At 40.2% G+C, this 17184-nt stretch overlaps 1 protein-coding gene across 1 annotated transcript in view; it reads right to left on the bottom strand.

Annotated features, from left to right (window-relative positions):
* The window catches only part of pals1a (protein associated with LIN7 1, MAGUK p55 family member a), a 30591-nt gene that overhangs the window by 12209 nt on the left and 1198 nt on the right, over nucleotides 1-17184 (bottom strand). The window contains exons 2-3 of the mRNA XM_063909313.1: nucleotides 1855-2135; nucleotides 133-310 (exon numbers count right to left, since the gene is read on the bottom strand). Of these exons, the coding sequence (XP_063765383.1) occupies nucleotides 133-310; nucleotides 1855-2034 (358 nt within the window). The 5' untranslated portion in view covers nucleotides 2035-2135. The remainder of the gene's footprint in view (nucleotides 1-132; nucleotides 311-1854; nucleotides 2136-17184) is intronic.

A 17184-nucleotide genomic window follows, 5' to 3' on the forward strand; every position in this document is an offset into this window, starting at 1 on the left:
CCCTCTGAAAGTTTATCTACATCAATGATATGTGTGTGGGTGTGTGTGTGTGTGTGTGTGTGTGTGTGTGTGTGTGTGTGTGTGTGTGTGTGTGTGTGTGTGTGTGTGTGTGTGTGTGTGTGTGTGTTTTACCGAGCAGTGCGTGTGTGTGCTGGATGTTGAGAGCTGGCTGCTGCGATGTGTTCGAGTCCTGCAGGAATGTGGGGTTGTCGATGCCGATGTGCGGATGCTGGGAGAGTTTCCTGAGTCTGAGCGAGGTGTTCAGGTCCAGCTGCCGACCCTCCTCCTCTCTGCGGCGACGGAGATCCTCCTGACACACACGGACAAATAAATGCACCGTTATTGGAAATACAATCGAAAAACAAAACCTAACAACGCCTCATATTTACTTGTTAAACAATAAGCATTTCGGTCAATGTAATTGGTTATTTGAAAGCTTTTATAATGAAGCCGCAAAATCAGGACGTGTTGGGTTATCAGTAACAGTAGCACAACATCTATACAGCTGAGAGCAGACATGAAAAAGAAAAAGAATAGCAGGTATCTGAAGGCACCATTTGGCCATTCATTTTTTGACCCACTTGAGTAAAAACACGCCCACTTTTATATGAGTGAAGACCTTTTTAGTTCCGTGCTTTGTGGACGTTTAATACGTCCTGTGCTTAGTCTTTGCCATGTTTACAGTTGTGTATGGAATAGTCTCTTTGCTCTTAATATCACATGTTTATAAATTAAATCAAATTATGTTTATGTTGCCTAATATCACCAAAACACAAGTCTCAGCAGCAGTTTGTACGGATCAAGAAGCATGGAATGTAATCCAATTACAACACAGACAACCCACTCGACAAAATCGTAATGTGTATGTAAAATACTAAAACACTTCATAAGTAAAAAATTCAATAAAATAAGGGACCCAGGAGGATGTTTATGGCAAGCCTTTGCCAGCCCTAACTAAAAGCCAAGTCTTAAGCCTTCTGTTAAATGTGGAGAGTGTGCTTGCCTCCTGAAATAGTGTTTATTTCCAAATTCCTTACCTGCATAGTAACCAAATTCAAGTTTTACATCCAGAATGTGCTGCAGTGAAAGTGCATAGCATAGCATATCCTAAAGAGCACAAGCTCCTGAGAGTTGTACACAAGTGAGTAAATGTACTTTAGTCAGCCCTACTGCTGAAAGCTCTTGTGAATTCAGTTAGCGCAAAGATATGCAGACTATGCTGACACTGGGTAATCACTGTGACGAAGCACCCTACTCTTATATTTGTACTTTACTACTCTGTTTCCATTCTATTTTGGCCCTCACTGGTACAGCTATTTCATTAACAATGGTTGTTCCTGAATGAACTTTAAAATACATGTTTAAATTGCATGTTTGCTGCAGCTTTTATGTTGAATAAAGCAGCACAGGGATGAGTCCTTAAAGCAGAAATGAGTTAGCATTTCAGCACTTGTGGGTTCCATGGTCTGGAAGTCAATGTTTTTTGGAATTACTTTTTGGTTATATGCAAGGGATTTTCATGTGGCTAAATGAGAACCATTTCACACAAATCACACATAAGATTAGCTACCTTTATCTTAGCGGTTGTGACGTAAAGTCATGTGACGGTAGTGTAGGTCATTTATAGCCTAACGTTACCTTTTTACTTCTGGCAATTGCCTGAAAGTATCATAAATGTGTGTTTGCTGAAGGCCTTCAAATATTCCACAATCCAAAGTTGAAATCCCATTGCTTTGTGTTGAGGGAGAGGAGAGCGATGCTTACTTTGGGGTTGGCCTACAAAAATACACCTTCACTGCACCACTCTATAAATGTAGTTCTCTATAAGAAAGTATCAAGTGTGTATGTGTTTACCTGGTGCTGTCGTATCCTCTCCAGCTGTGCAGATCTTCTGAGCGGTAGCGTTCGACTCCCCAGCTCTCCTGGACAGTCCACAGCCATCTCCCTATGCTGTCCCCCCCTCAGCTCTTCATCTCCTCCCCCCCCTCCTCCTCCCTCTCCAGCAACATGGCCGTTCAGATGGGAGGTTGTCATTGTTGGTGAGTGGATTACAGGGTTGTTTGGGTAAGGTTATCTAAATATCAATGAAATCTAGGAGGGCAGCTCAGCAAACAGGGCGGCCATCATACCTTCAGCTGTGGAGAGGCAGAAGAAATCTGTCATTAGTTATAATTTATATAAAAAAGCTTTGCTTTTACACAAAATAAGACCTTCAATTTAATTTGGATGTTAAAACATATTAACACATGATTCCAATAAGGTACATTAAGCTAGAGAATAAATACAGTAACATAAGAAAAAACTAAACTGTCTCTCTCTCCTCCCTCCCTCCCTACCTCTCTCCTCTCGCTCCGTCCCTCCCTCTGTCTCCCCCTCTCTCATCTCCCTCTACCCCGGCTCCCATCTCTCCCCTGACCTCTCCGCCCTCCGTCCCACCCACCTTTCCCCACAGCCTCAATGGAAATGTCGCAGGACATTAATCCCCCTCCCTCACACACCCATCCCTCATCCAGCACCAGTCACTTTCTATTCTCCGCTGCTACTGAAAATGTTCTTTGCACCAAAGACCTATTTGCACTACCGTCAAACTGTGTTGATTGTGTCTAACACATATTACTTTTTTCGTATACCCCTTTTTACCGCCCCCCCCCCCTTTTTTTTTCTAGGCTCTTATCTTTTTATGTTATATGTTCTTTTATATTTGCACTGTGGGACTGCCAGAAACGGTATTTCAATTATCTGTATGTATAACACATGTGGAAACTTTGACAATAAAGTGGACTTTGACTTTGAAAGACAGAAATAAGACACATTTAATAAATAAGGGACACAAAACGACAGAACCAGTGGGAGTATAGTTCCAGGAATCCAGAGTGTGACATTCAGCAACCCAGCATTCATCCAACTTTGATAAGATTACAAGAGGAGGAAGCGTCCTGAAGGCCATTTAGCAGCAGAGTCCACACTATCAGAGCCAGGTCTGGTGAATCATGACGATTAGGTATATATTTACCTTTGACTATTAAGATAAGACAAACTATGGATGTGTGAGGGCTCAGCATTCCAAAATGAACATTTGTTAAAAAATAAATGACTTAAAAGAGGACAAATTATTCTCATTTTCAGGGTCACATTAGTATTATTAGTGTTTAGTGTCTCTCCTGGGACATGTCTGCATGCTTTAATGTTCAAAAAGCTCTTTATTTTTCTCATACTGCCTGTGCTGCAGCACCTCTTTTCACCCTCTGTCTGAAACCACAGCCCAGTCCCCTCTGATTGCTCTATTGGGATTTGTGCCTATCAAGTACTACATGTTGGAGCGCAAACCAATAGAAGCCAGAGTTGCACAGTGATGTCATTATGTTATGGAAGTAAAACAAAGGAGTCTAATGGGAGGCATTTTAGTCGGGGGGGGGGGAGGGAACACAGGGGATTTTAGCCGGTGTTGACCATTTGCAAGCACTAAAACCTATATAACACACTACAGCGAAGGGAAACCCCAAAAAGCATAATAGGGCCCCTTTAAAACATATAAGACATCCTTTTGTGCTACCAGCTCTGAGCAATTTCTAATCGCTAATAGGTATAAAACATTAGGAAAAGGCGGCCAAAACTGCTGGAAGAACAGATTTTTCCCAGCAGACAGTTGGAGTTATAATTTACTGTCCTAGTAAACTATAACGGTGAGCCAGCCTTGGAATTCAGCCAAAAAGAGTCAATAAAAAGAAATGATAGCCTCCAAAAAGTAGTTTATTGAAAAAAGATTTTGATAATATTAAATATGTATGACGTAATACATATCAGTTAATGTTAAAATAAAATAAAAACAGTCAACAGTCAAACAAAATTACACAGCTTGTCTGCTTTATCAGGATGTGTTGGTGAAGTAAGATCAGATTTGAATGACAAAGAAACAGGCTAACTGTGCCAACAGTGACAGTTGGCCAACTTTATAAACCCAGAGCGCAAACAAGCGGTCCGGTCCCAGCTGTACCCGTCACCTTTAGTGTCCTGTTTCTGTTCTGTTTTTAACTTCTTGCAGGGTTTTGCTTATGCAGCGCTTTTAGCCTACGCTGCGCATGCTTCCTTAAGTTGGTGAATGTTTTTAAATGCTGTGCATGTGTGGTCAAATTGGTGAAGACGTTTCCTCATTTGCGTTTGTTTTGGCGCATTTGTATTTTAATATTTGCATTGTTTCTGAAGCTGCAGGTCATTCCTCCTTTTGTGTTGTGACTTTGTAGCACTTTTGCACCTGTCGGCCACCGTACAAACTGCAACAAAAATATGCAAAAAAAGAAAGTCAATGTGGGAAATAAAGTATTATCCTTTAATGCCTACGAAACTGGTGCAGACAATTTACACCATCCGACAAGTTTATTGGTTTAGCAAGTGACTGATTTACTGACTGACAAACTGTTGACCTGCTGGTTTACAACCTGAGCCAAAGCTAACTGAGCAACTCATTTAACGGCTGTCAACTCACAATGGAATGTTTTTTACAAGCATGATTCATTAGTTCACCAACTAGTTTAACATACTAGTTTAAAAGTACTAAATAACTAATGACACAGGTGCTTTCTCTCCATCTTAGGCTTCTAGCTCCTTCTCCTAAGTAGTTCAGAGACAATTACGTCATTACAACCCCCCACTCTGCACACATAACCATGACAACGGCTTTGTCATCAGCATGGTGGTCCCCCTGCCACACACAGATGCACACCACACACACAGGAAGTAGTGGATGGATGAGAAAATTGAGAGGGACAAGAGAGAGAGAGATAAAAATAAGCAGGTGAGACAGATGGGTGCCTTATCTTCTGCTCCCACAATAACAACAGCACATTGATACGCTATCTCTCACAAGCAGCAGGGCACACACACACAGCATAGGTCCCACTGAGGTCCCATGATGCAGCAGTGAGGAATGCCAGGCAGCCCTGTGAACCAAATTCCACTGATGGGGGAAGGGAGTGTGTGTGTGTGTGTGTGTAATATATTCCTGTCTGTAAGCGATCAAAACACTACCATAGAAATCTTAGTATATTTGAATTTATTTTATATTGGGACCAATCAGCAGGAATAGAAATCCAGTCGACGGGAGCAGAGCATCACTCCTTTTATTATTTTTGGGACGGTCCCAGATGTTGAGCTAATATAATTGAACCGCTGATGCATGATCAGGTTTTTCGTAGCACCAAATATGATCTGCAGTGCAACACTAGACACATCATGTAAATATCTCCTAAAACCTTTAGCATGTTGAATTATTGCTGCATTTGGAGAAATTAACAATGCAATTTATTGACGAATATTGCTTTTGCGATATGATTCACTATGTTATCTGGATTGATCCTTTCTTTTCTCATTATCACTGAAAAAAAATATTAAGAAGAACATTTAGCCTTCAACAAATATTGCAATTCCCACAATTTAAATATTGCACTAGTGTTTCTAACAACTTTGATACAATTGCGTTTAATTGTGCAGCCCTATTTCCCTAAAAGCATTGCTCTGATTACACAGAAAGTACTGCTATGATGTTGGATGTTACATGAACTGTGATTAATGCAAGTTAAGATACAACTGCTCTGATTGTATAATAACACATTTTAATTAACTCCTATTTTATGTGTATGGAGGTTTATGATTATTAGTTTTTTGCGATATGACCATATGACTTTTTTTCTCAAATCTCCAAAAGGAAATTCACATTTGCACGATCCTCTTCCGTATAATCACATGGTGGTGTAATCTATAAACAGTTTATTGCTTCATCATGATACATATTGTCTGGCCAAAACACAGCCCTAATCAACAGTAAGAAACCTCTGAACAGCAGGCTTCCCTACATTCTTGTTTTCCAGAGCTAAAGCTTTCTCTCATGCCTCAGGTCCAGCAGACAAATATGTCTATCCCACCAGGAGACAGCAAAAAAATCACTTAAAATCCTCCGGAAATGCAGGTTGGAATAGTTTTACCCTTTATTACTTTCACTAAAAAGGCTGGAACATTGGCCTTTTATTAGAAATAGGACTTATTTTTAATAAGATATTAAGTCCTGTTTTTTACTAAACCAGTTACTGATGCAGGCTCATGTGTTCCTATGGTTACACTGCTTGTTTAATAGAAACACATGCAAAAAGTTACCACTGTAATCCCTCCACCAGCCTTTCTTATTGTTTTGTTTATGTCTGGAAATTATATAATAAAATCCAACTTCAAAATATGTTGGACACATAACCCATTCAGTTATCACATGGTGAACACACACTTTCTTTGTTTACCTCTGCGGTATCAACTAACACTAAAACACAACAGAAACAACCTTTTTAAAGTGTGTTGTTTTATGTATTTCTGTTGCATTGTTCTGTTGCTGAGACAGAAAACAATCAAATGGGATTTAACCAAAACTATAGATATTGTAGTCGTTTTAAGTTATTTTGAGGTCAAAAGAGGGTTTTTTCCAGGTTGAGCCACATATATTTTTGTCCAAGCCGAAATGTGTGTTGCTGATTTGGAAGTATTACCATACTACTATCATTTGCACTACATTCCTTCCAACTATAGCCAAACTTTACTCTATTTACACTTTCATTTAAAAGACTCTGGTAGGTCTAGCTGAACATATTTCATATAAATATTATTTGGCCTTCCATTAGTGCTACCTTATTTAGCATTGCATTTTGTATGTGCTATTGACATTTTAAATATTGCTATGTGTGTAGCATGGAAGGGGCTACAAGTGAATTTCATTGTGTAATCCTGTACTGTATAATGCCAAAAATAACTACTTGAACCGGGTTTCAGGGGTATTTTTGCAAACAGTCTTTTCTATGAGCTTTGTTCTTTTGTCCTCTACCTCATAGTAGGTCGCTGAAAATGGAGCTTTTGTAAAACTCCAGGTCAGGGTGAAGGTTTCCAGAAAGTATGCCTTATGTCCTTTGTGAGGCATCACTAATGAGGCAACAGGTCATGCAGAGGCCGCACTAATACATTCATGAAAATGTGATTTTGTAGGTGTTTAGACATACATTAAACTGATAACATCTAATGAAAGATGAATCACAAGTTAGGGACAAAACATGAATAGGGATACAGAATATCCAATAAAAAAAAACCTACAATAAATGACCATGATCGACACCCATATACCAAGCCCCCAGGAGGTGCTCCGGACTTTGAGAAAATATTCGTAGAGGCCAAACATCGGGTACTGCAACTTCCGTATCAGTCCGTGAAGTCACCCGGCCCAGAAATAATTTGTCCCCATTGACTTACATTGGGAAAGAGACGTCTGTAAATCGGTGGATTTTTATTTTTTTCAACTAAATAAACTACCCAGTATGAACCCTTTTATAGCCCTTATTAAAAAGATTAGATGCTTAAAGTTGTAGAATGCACTTAAAGCTGAATCCAGATGTATTTTCTCTCTCCATTCATTCTACTGAGTCAAGGGCGGGAGGTCGGGGGCGGGGCTTAAGGGGAAACTCAACTGCGCATGCTCTATGCTCTCGACAGCCAGGCATGATGGGTAATTTGTGACGTTTTGCTCTAGGTCTTCATGCGCTAATTAGCAGCTCTCATAGGAATGAACAAGGGCCCGCCTCCAACGCTCTATCCAGTTCTTATTACATCCATGCTATATACACGTTGAAAAATGCGCACCAAAATTGTTTGTCTCTCTACTTAATAATATTCATGTTGCTAGCCCTGTAGAGAAACATTCGATAAGGTTTATTTAAAATAATCCAGATTGTATCACGCACGAGTTGACTGTTTCCAACACTTCTATAATGGTTTTATGAGACGGTTTCTTTTATAATTGTAACATTATGCTGGCCTGAGTTTTTGCTGTTGTGTTGTTCTTTGCTCCACACGTTGTTGTCACGTCAGGACGTTACAGGAACCTGTACTTAAATTTCTACATTTGGAAAACCTGATGATAATCTGTTTGATACAGTACCACAAGTATCACACATACTGGAGGTACGGGCGGGCTTGATACAACTTCAAAGTGAATAGGACATTTTCATTCACGTTATAAAGCACAGGGGTCTTGACAGGTGCCATGGAGAGGAGGTTTCCCCCTCTGCTCCATCTCTCCCTAACAGCTGTCTGCTGTCGGAAAGTCTTACCTCTCTCTTTGGCACTAAACACTCACTTGGCACACAGTACACACACGATTTTATTTTATCATGAAACTCACAGTGACGCACTACATTTCCCCTGATAATGCTCCATTGTAAACAAGAAATATCCGTCCAGGATCAGCAGGAGTCGAGCTATTAACGTTGGCTGTTAGCAGCCTGTATCAGGGGCGCTATTGATTTGCCGTAAGTTGCACTCTATTCAGTATTTTTTATCTCATAAAATGTAGGTTTGGAATTTGTATCAAGTATTGTGTAATGACTGGTTTTGGGATCTACTACTGAATTCCTAATATCGGGAAATCCCTTCTTCTATTTGCAAAAAACACAACATTGAAAATGACTAAATGAATGCATGGTCCTACTGAGGGACAGGCTCATTAAAATACTATTGCTCTAATGATTTAGAAAGCTAGCGGAACACAATCCATGACCTACTTTGAGTAGTGATCCATACAGTGTGAATGAAAGCGGTGCAGCATGTGCTATAGACGTGGGGGAAAAGGATGTTGTGGGGTTTTTTTCACACCTGTAGTTTGGCTATAAAATCTTATGTTATAGCAGATGAAGACCTGCAGCTGTTTCCCACCGGGTCTCTGTCCTGAGACAAGTGAATAGTAGATTGAGACACAATATGAGGACCTGCTGGACTGCATCATACTACAATGACAGAAAAGACCCAGAAAAAGCATTGAGACCATCAGAGGGGAAGCAGGAGAATGATCTGATGGATCTATTATAGGGCTGCAACTAACGATTATGTTGATAATCAATTAATCTGTCGATTATTTCTACGATTAATCGGATAAAAAACGCGTCAAAAAAGATGTTTTCCATTTATTCAGAAAACTGTATTTCCAAATTGACAAAATCAACACACAAGGCAACCCAAATGTAGGCGATGTTCAGATTTGCTAAAAACTATTCAATGTGTCCTCGTTCACTCCTTACCGTCAAGGAACTCAGAAAAACTCAACTCTTCAAACTGGCTTGTGTGATTCTTGTTACATTGCTCGATTTTAATGTTAGTTTACTTTATTTATTTGTTGTCTTTCTTTTTATGTACCTTTGTAAAGCGACTTAAAAACTACATGTATTATTATGAGTATGATTATTATGATTAAATACAGCACACAGTGTCTCAACCCAACCCACTTTCTGCAAATGTGCAAACACTTTGAAATAGCTGAATCAATGAATGGGCATAGTTTAAATAAGTTAAAATAAGTCAAGTTAGTCGTTAGTTTGTTTAGTATTTGGCCGTGTAATAAGCTAGATAATGTGCAGCGAGCCGGTCATTGTTGAAAGAAAACACCGACAGTATTATCGCAGAGACCGACGTGAAGCGGAGGGATCTTGATCGGGAGGTTTTTTCAATGACTGCTGCACATTATCCCTTACAATATTGCGCAAACAACCAGTGTTGTTTAAGGTGAATTTCTCCCACTGTGCTGATGATTTTAGTCGGACCCAGAGCTGTATATAGATAGGCTCTGGCTGGACCGTGCTTCTCTTCGAATGTTTTCTTTTTTCGAGTGAGGTAGCCAGCTCCGCAAACAGAGAGTAACATCATAGACCCAATGAATCGATAACTGAATTTGTTGCAAACTATTTTAGTAATAGATTTTATTGATTCGTTACAGCCCTAATCTATTTTACTATGCAAGCTTTTAAGAGTGATATCCAGGTTCATGCTCATGTCTGTATCAGAAAAACGTGATGCTCACAATCAGTGGCGGCTCCTGAAAAAAATCTCAGGGGGGCAATTTTTTTCTGATAATGATTAAGGTGACCCATTCAATAGGTACATTAAGCAAGACCATATCAATTTGTTGTTAGATGATTAACTCAGACAGAGATCCCTCTTGTGTCCACTAGACAGCAACACACAACAGAAATATTCCCCCTCTAGCTACATAAGGTGCAGCTGGAAAGCTATGGAAGAAAGTTGCATCCAGGAGCCCTATAAGCAGAAATGGTGAGGGTCCACCATAAATTATTCTACTTATTATTATATTAATTATTTACATGAATCCAATGATGTATGATGTAAAATAGCTAAACAGGCCAAAAGATATGTTCAGAAACCACATAAAGACAGGGGCAGCATATTAAGTCAAGTAATTATTGACTGAATACCGTAGCATGTTTTAGATGCTCATCAAAACCTATCCTATCTAACTGTGCCACGAAGTGGACCAGTCCGAGAAAAATGCCAGGGTTGGTGGAGCCCTCAGTTTCATCTTTGTCTCGCAAAGCTAGCTCAAACACCCGGCAGAATTTCACACACTGGACAAGCCGGTTGACGATGTGACCGTTCTTGCTCACCTCATCATTGAGGCGACGAACAGCTAGCCTGTATCCCTCATCCAGTTGCGTGGCAATGTGCCCCCTCCCAAAAGAAGAACATCTCAAGCAGCTATCCATGTGGATCTTCGACAGCTCATGTTTCTGTATTTTTTCAGATAGATGGTGCATATCTGTTACACCAGTCGACGTCCAAGCATTGCTGTCTGCAGTGCCACCTTCAGGGTGAAAAAGTAGACAGGGATAGCAGAAGACTGCGTTGGCTACTTCACAGCCTGCTAGCCAGGTTTGTCGTTCATTCCAATTTGTAGAAAATCCTCGAGTGTAGGTCTTCCCCCCTTTGTAGAAACTTGTTGAATGGTTAAATTTGGTCTTGGAGATCCTGATTGTTTTAATGCCAATTTATCTGGATTTGCAAAAAGGAACTAAAAGGAACTTCTTTCAAAGACACCATGGAATTGCACTGAACGCTAGCCATCTTGAGAGTAGTAAGTGACTTGATCGTTGATCTCAGTTATGTATGACGAAAGCCCTCCCGGAACCCATAGAGATCGCATTGAAAGCTCTGATATTCGAAAAAAATGCATTTTACATGAGAGTCTATGAGAGACCCCTGGGACGATTTTCAACCTGACTGAAATCGCACCTAAAGGGGCGGAACCATGTTAAGCACGACTTTAGTCTGATTGGACAATGACGTTTTTGACAGATCTAACGTCTAGAACACTGATTACGACTGCTGCTGTGTTAGAACAAAATCCCTCTTTTTCCCGTTGGTAGTGCGTCGCCCCAATCGCCCTAATACACAAACCGCCCATGCTAACAATGCTGCTCTAATTACAGACCAAATGTACAGATAACAGAGCTTCACCATCTTTCTGAATCTGTCAAAGCATCTTTTGTTACTCAGCAAACAAACAAAGAGTATATGTCAAAGTATTATGTAATTATACCCAGGGATCCACTCCTCTTTTCACCAGTTGCTGTTGTATTTAGCATAAACTACATTTCAATAAATCACAGCCTTTTCTAAAGTCATGGTTGCATCGTTTTTAATTTAGCTCTTTTTCCCTCATTAACTTATTATAGAACTTCATATGAATTTATTATCATCATTTAAAGGCCTTCCCCTTCTTTCATGCTGAAGTATCACTCTGTTACTGACACTTCTGATGTTACAGAAGGAAACTATTACTATGGGATAGTGATAGAATTGTCAAGGATGTGGCTGTTTCTCAACTTAATCCAAAACATTGGTTAGAGTAAAAATGCAAGAGATTGGTTTTAGATTACAATTGATTTTTTTGTGGGAGGACCCACCCTTGACACCCCACCCTTTTCTATCTTTACCCCTTGATTTTTTAAGAATAATATGCAAGAATATGCATTATTTCAGTGTATATTAGACACTATGCAGGTAACACAAACTAGCAAAGGGTAATGATGTCATAAGACCAGAGAGAGGATCAATTTACCCCCGATAAAGGTCCAATAGCTCCGGTTGCTTAGCTTTCTGAACCTTATAGTTGTATCCGACCTGTTTCATGGTGTCAACCAGTCTGAAACTTGTCTTACTCAAAGCACATAACCTGAGCGTAAACAAGCAGCTATGACTTCCTACACGTACTCATAGATAGAAACCCACCAAGCAGCAGCAAGAACACATCCAAAACTTGCCCTGCGCGAGTAATACGAACTACTACCCCACTCCCCCACCCCAAAACCACACACATGCACACAACACCATCTGCTACCAAAGCTTACCCCCCGGTGTGTATGAATGTGTGTGTTGTTGAGGCAACAGTTCAAGGCAAAACTTTGGGAAACAAAAAGCTCTTCTATCAAAGGGTGGGGAACACTGTAAAACCTGCCTTTATGACATCACAAGTTTCCAAACATCAAAATGTCTTTGTTTGCGTCATTAAAATGATCTGACATAACTCTTAGTTGTCTTATCATCAATGCCAACCCACTACAGCCCATCAAACAGGCTAAACTCTATTCTGGAATGCAGCCCTAACATTCAGGAACGTTTCCCAGAGGCCCCTGACAGAGTTGGAGATGACAGAGAGAGAAGAGAAATGGAAAAGTCCCTGCGTGGCACCTACTGCTTTGAAATGAGTTACATAAACAACAAATGTGTCATTGACAGCAATAACTACAGTTCAGGGTCTGGTGTCTTTTTGCTTTTGTTTGAAGATACCCTTCTGGTCTCCAGTGGTTCTTTTTTCCAGAAGCCTACATGCTATGTTATGGCATTAATATGGCATTAATAGTAACGGCAATTTGTAACCCTCAGTGCTTCAAGATAAATCAAAAAGAAATGTGGATTTGAAGAATCGTGACGTCCCTCATATAATAACAGAGTAACATCAGTGACAGAGTTCAAATTACATCTTCATTTATCTGATTTCACTTCAAAAACATTGGGGGACAATTGCCTGGATAGCTAGATCCTTTGGGTTGGCAAATAAGTTTCATGGTGTCCATGAAAAAGACCAAACAAGATTCACTAAATAAAGACATGGACCTGATGATAAATATCTGGGGTAGAAAAATATGGTATGCGGGCATTAACGTCACTTCCAGCCGCGCCCACTTTCGGGCAAAAATAATGCATATAGAGAAGCGAAAATAATAGTTTCACGTCTTAAAGCTGCTGAGTCATGTATTGCACCTCAAACATCAAATAAATCCAGAGTTTCTTTACTTCCTCTCCAGAATAAAGGAGAGTAAAAGAAAGGATTCAGTAATCTCAGTTTCAGTGTCAGCCTGCTGCTTGCCACTCGTCCTCCAGCAGACCCACCGGACATCCATCCCCTATTTATCCTCCGTAAAAACAAAGCTGTCTCTGCCGTCTGACCAGATGTCTGACCCCATCTTCATATTTCTGGACTCATTACACCGTTTTGACCAACATGAATATTGTTTTCATCACTGCATCACTTTAACATTTCACGGGGGAAATCTGCATTTTGGTTTGAGAGCACAAGCCGACAGCAAGAGGGCGCAGCGCCCGTGACTCGGTTTAAACAAAACCCTGCATATGGAAATGTAAACATGTTTTATAAGAGGCCTATTACCTCTTAGAGGAGGCTTTCTATTCCTCTTGTAGGTGTCAGGTGATTAGCATGAAGCAAAACAAGAAGTCACGCAGGACTGATGTGTGAACTCATGGCTTGTTGCTTTGGGAGATTATCTTAGTTTGGAATTAGTTTAATTATGTTGTGTCACGATGACAACAAAAAACATGTTTTCTTTTGAGAGTAATACTTGGTATGTCCAACTACTGCTGCGGTAGCAAAGCACAAAATTATTACTTTTGTTCTCGCAGTATGATAGCAGCAGAGATAATATACCCTGTGTAGCGCACACTGTACAGAGGGTGATCACAGCGGCTCTCTGTGACAGCTTTGTCCATGCTTCAGATACGGGTTGCAAAACTGTCCAGCTTCTACTAAGATTTCAGATATCATGTGATAATATAGAAAAAACCCAACTGATTTAAATTACCAGTTTGTGGTGCATTTCTTTATTACAACACCACATGTGTAATTGTTTAATCTCCCGTCAAAATACAGGTGAATACTAGGATTTTAAATGCGTGATTAATAATGTTTGTTCACTGATCAATATTGCTATTTAAACAATCCCTTTTTGAACCGATTGACCGCACTGTTTGAAACAGTATGAGATTTTAATACCACAATAACCAAGGATTTTCAGTATCTGTATCTAAATAGTTTACTGCAATGATCATTATTATTACAGCAACACTAATGAAGAACGGGCACAGCAGTAGGGCTGAACGATTTTGGAAAATAATCTAATTGCGATTTTTTTCCTCAATATTGCGATTTAATATGCGATTATTTTTTCAAGGTCCTCTCATGTATTTTTCAACAAACACAGCAATAGATCAATCGTGATTACAATCGTGAACCTCGTGAGGTAGCAACAGTAGCGAGGCACGTTCTGCACAATACCTGACGTTGCGCAGCATCTTCCTTTTTAAAGCCAAAATAATTCCACACAACTGACGTGCCGCCCCTTTGGTACCAAACTTCCAGCCGTGCACTCTTCTGACGAGCCTGAGGCCATTGTGCAACAGGTTCAAGCGCAGCGTTGACTTCTTTCCCTGCCTGCTTGGCTTCGCTCGACTCCGCTCGGCTCGCTCGCAAGTCACGTGACCAGATCACGTGACCAGTCAAATCGCAGCCTTTGCGGTTGGAAAATCTCGTTTTGCAATATCGCGATATTATCGCAAATGCAATTAATCGTTCAGCCCTACACAGCAGTAGTATCCAAATGTTCAAACAATCATACTGAATGGATCAATGGACTGGGAGTGATGCAGATGCTTATTCTGAACATAATAATGGAACCCTGATCAATTCTGTCCATTTACAATTCCAATGAAGGTATTTTAAACAATACAACTGCAGCCTAAACAACATTACCAGCATTTAAAACATCATAACGTGCTAATAATTGTATTCTACCTAAAGGGAAGTCTACTTCTGTCACAGCAAAGTCAAAGTAAAGACACTTACAGCCACACCTTGTGAAATACTACTCCAAAATAAAACAACAAGCTCACTGCAGTTTAAAGCAGGTCTTTTGACAGCGGCATTGTGGAAATATGGAACATGGATTGGCAGACAACCAACTAAAATTCAAGACCTGCCAGAAATTTCAACAACTGTCCAAATATCAACCAGATGTTGATCATACAGGTAATTAATCAGAGGGCAGGACATGATGTGACACAAGAGTGAGTTCAGCAGTGAGTGGGAATGACAACGAGAGCAGAAGCAGAGCTAGCTCTTATCTCGTGTTTAACCGTAAACACTCAGAGAGACGCGCACGCGCGCGCACACACACACACACACACACACACACACACACACACACACACACACACACACACACACACACACACACACACACACACACACACACACACACACACACACACACACACACACACACACACACACACACACACACACACACACACACACACACACACAGAGAAAGGGCTGTACCACCCTGTACCAGACAGAGAGAAAATGAGCCAAATGAAGAGAGTGGGTAGAGTGTGTGGAAGGAGTCCTCAAGCCCGGGAATGTGTTAGCATTTACCACTTCCGGTTCCTCGTCGCAGTCATTCCTTTTTGAATGAGATTTTCGTTAATTAGTTTGTTGGGATTTTTAAGTTTTCTTCAACGACATAAACTATGTCAATAAATAACCAACTGGTAAATGTCAGAAGCATGGATGTGTCAGAAAAAACACTGGTTGCTTACAAGTGTCTGAATAAGAATACCTAACGTCACCACAAAGAAGATAAGTCATCTTTAGCTCAGCGACGCTGACATGAAGTTATATGACCATGTTGTAGTTTATTTTAAGTCCAACGTTAGTTTTTTAGTCCTGCCGATGGCATTTAGGCTTAAAAAATGATAATTAAAGCGTCTAAGTATGTCAAGATTATCCAGCTGAACATAATGTGTAATAATGTGTATCATACATGTGTGTCTGTCAAAGATCTTATTTTCTGAAATCCAATTGCTTTTAGTCAAGAGCCCTTGCGATGCTGAGTTCTGGGCTGGTTCATGACTGAAACACTCAATAAGTACACAAGCTGTATATAGAACAGATATCATTCACCTAAATAACCATCATGATTTACAATAAGAAATCCACTGAGAGAAAGGCTAAGAAGCTCCTTATCTTGATCACCCAACCCATTGTTTTAGCAGGTTAAGGCAAACTTTACTGATTGAAAGCCTAACACTCAAATGCCTAAACAGCACAGCAGAATTAGGCGCACTAAGATAAGCTTTAGATTAAACTGACTGGTCATGGTCAGAAAGGAACCTTCATTATATCCGAGGGGAACACTGACAAGGTGACAGTTTCAGCCCCAGTTTAAGTCTGGAGACACATTTTGATTTAGTATTAGCCTAACTTTGGGTCCTAATCAGGTCTGAGCACCAGAGTGAGAGTGAGAAAGTGATGGAGAGAGCATTCCAGAGAACAGAGGGTTCCTGTATTGTGCTGGCCTGTGGCCCAATGTGCCTGTCCTCACCTCTCTGCTCCACCAGCAGTGTGTATGTGTGTTAAAGTCAGCTTTGACCCCATCGCCATAGCAATGTGATCTCATACCTGTAGTAAAGCTTATCTAAAAGGTCAGCACCAGTGTGTTTACATACTATCCTATGCAGTACATTTGAACTATTGACCATGAACCAGATGCACTTGCAGTTAGTTACTGCTATGATTCTTGATAGGAGCTTTCAGCTGCTGGTACAAGCAAAATCTAAATGGAACTCCCTCTATACTTCAGTAAGGTTATTCATTAAGGTAGGCTAAAGTCAAGTCTAAACCTGTGAGTAACATATCAGTCACAAACAGCTTTGCCACTATTCAACATAAGAAAAACCCCACCCTTTAAGGTTAAACTCTTCACAGGCACAGTCCTCATGATATGGCATGCAGAAGCACTATACAACATTACACTTGAAGACATACATATAGAATACAGTCTTTTTCCGCAGAATAGACTGACAGTAAGATTGTAACACTTTCAAGCAAACGACAGCAGAATGCTCAACAGGTTTGACATGTGACGAACCCGGGTTAAGGGATATTTTGGGAGTAGTTAGAGTTTAAAGTTTTGAAAAGGGCAAGATTTGGCTCATAGACAATCTTAATTCCCTATTTCA

Source organism: Eleginops maclovinus, chromosome 19 (assembly GCF_036324505.1).
Source record: "Eleginops maclovinus isolate JMC-PN-2008 ecotype Puerto Natales chromosome 19, JC_Emac_rtc_rv5, whole genome shotgun sequence".
Lineage (NCBI taxonomy): Eukaryota > Metazoa > Chordata > Actinopteri > Perciformes > Eleginopidae > Eleginops > Eleginops maclovinus.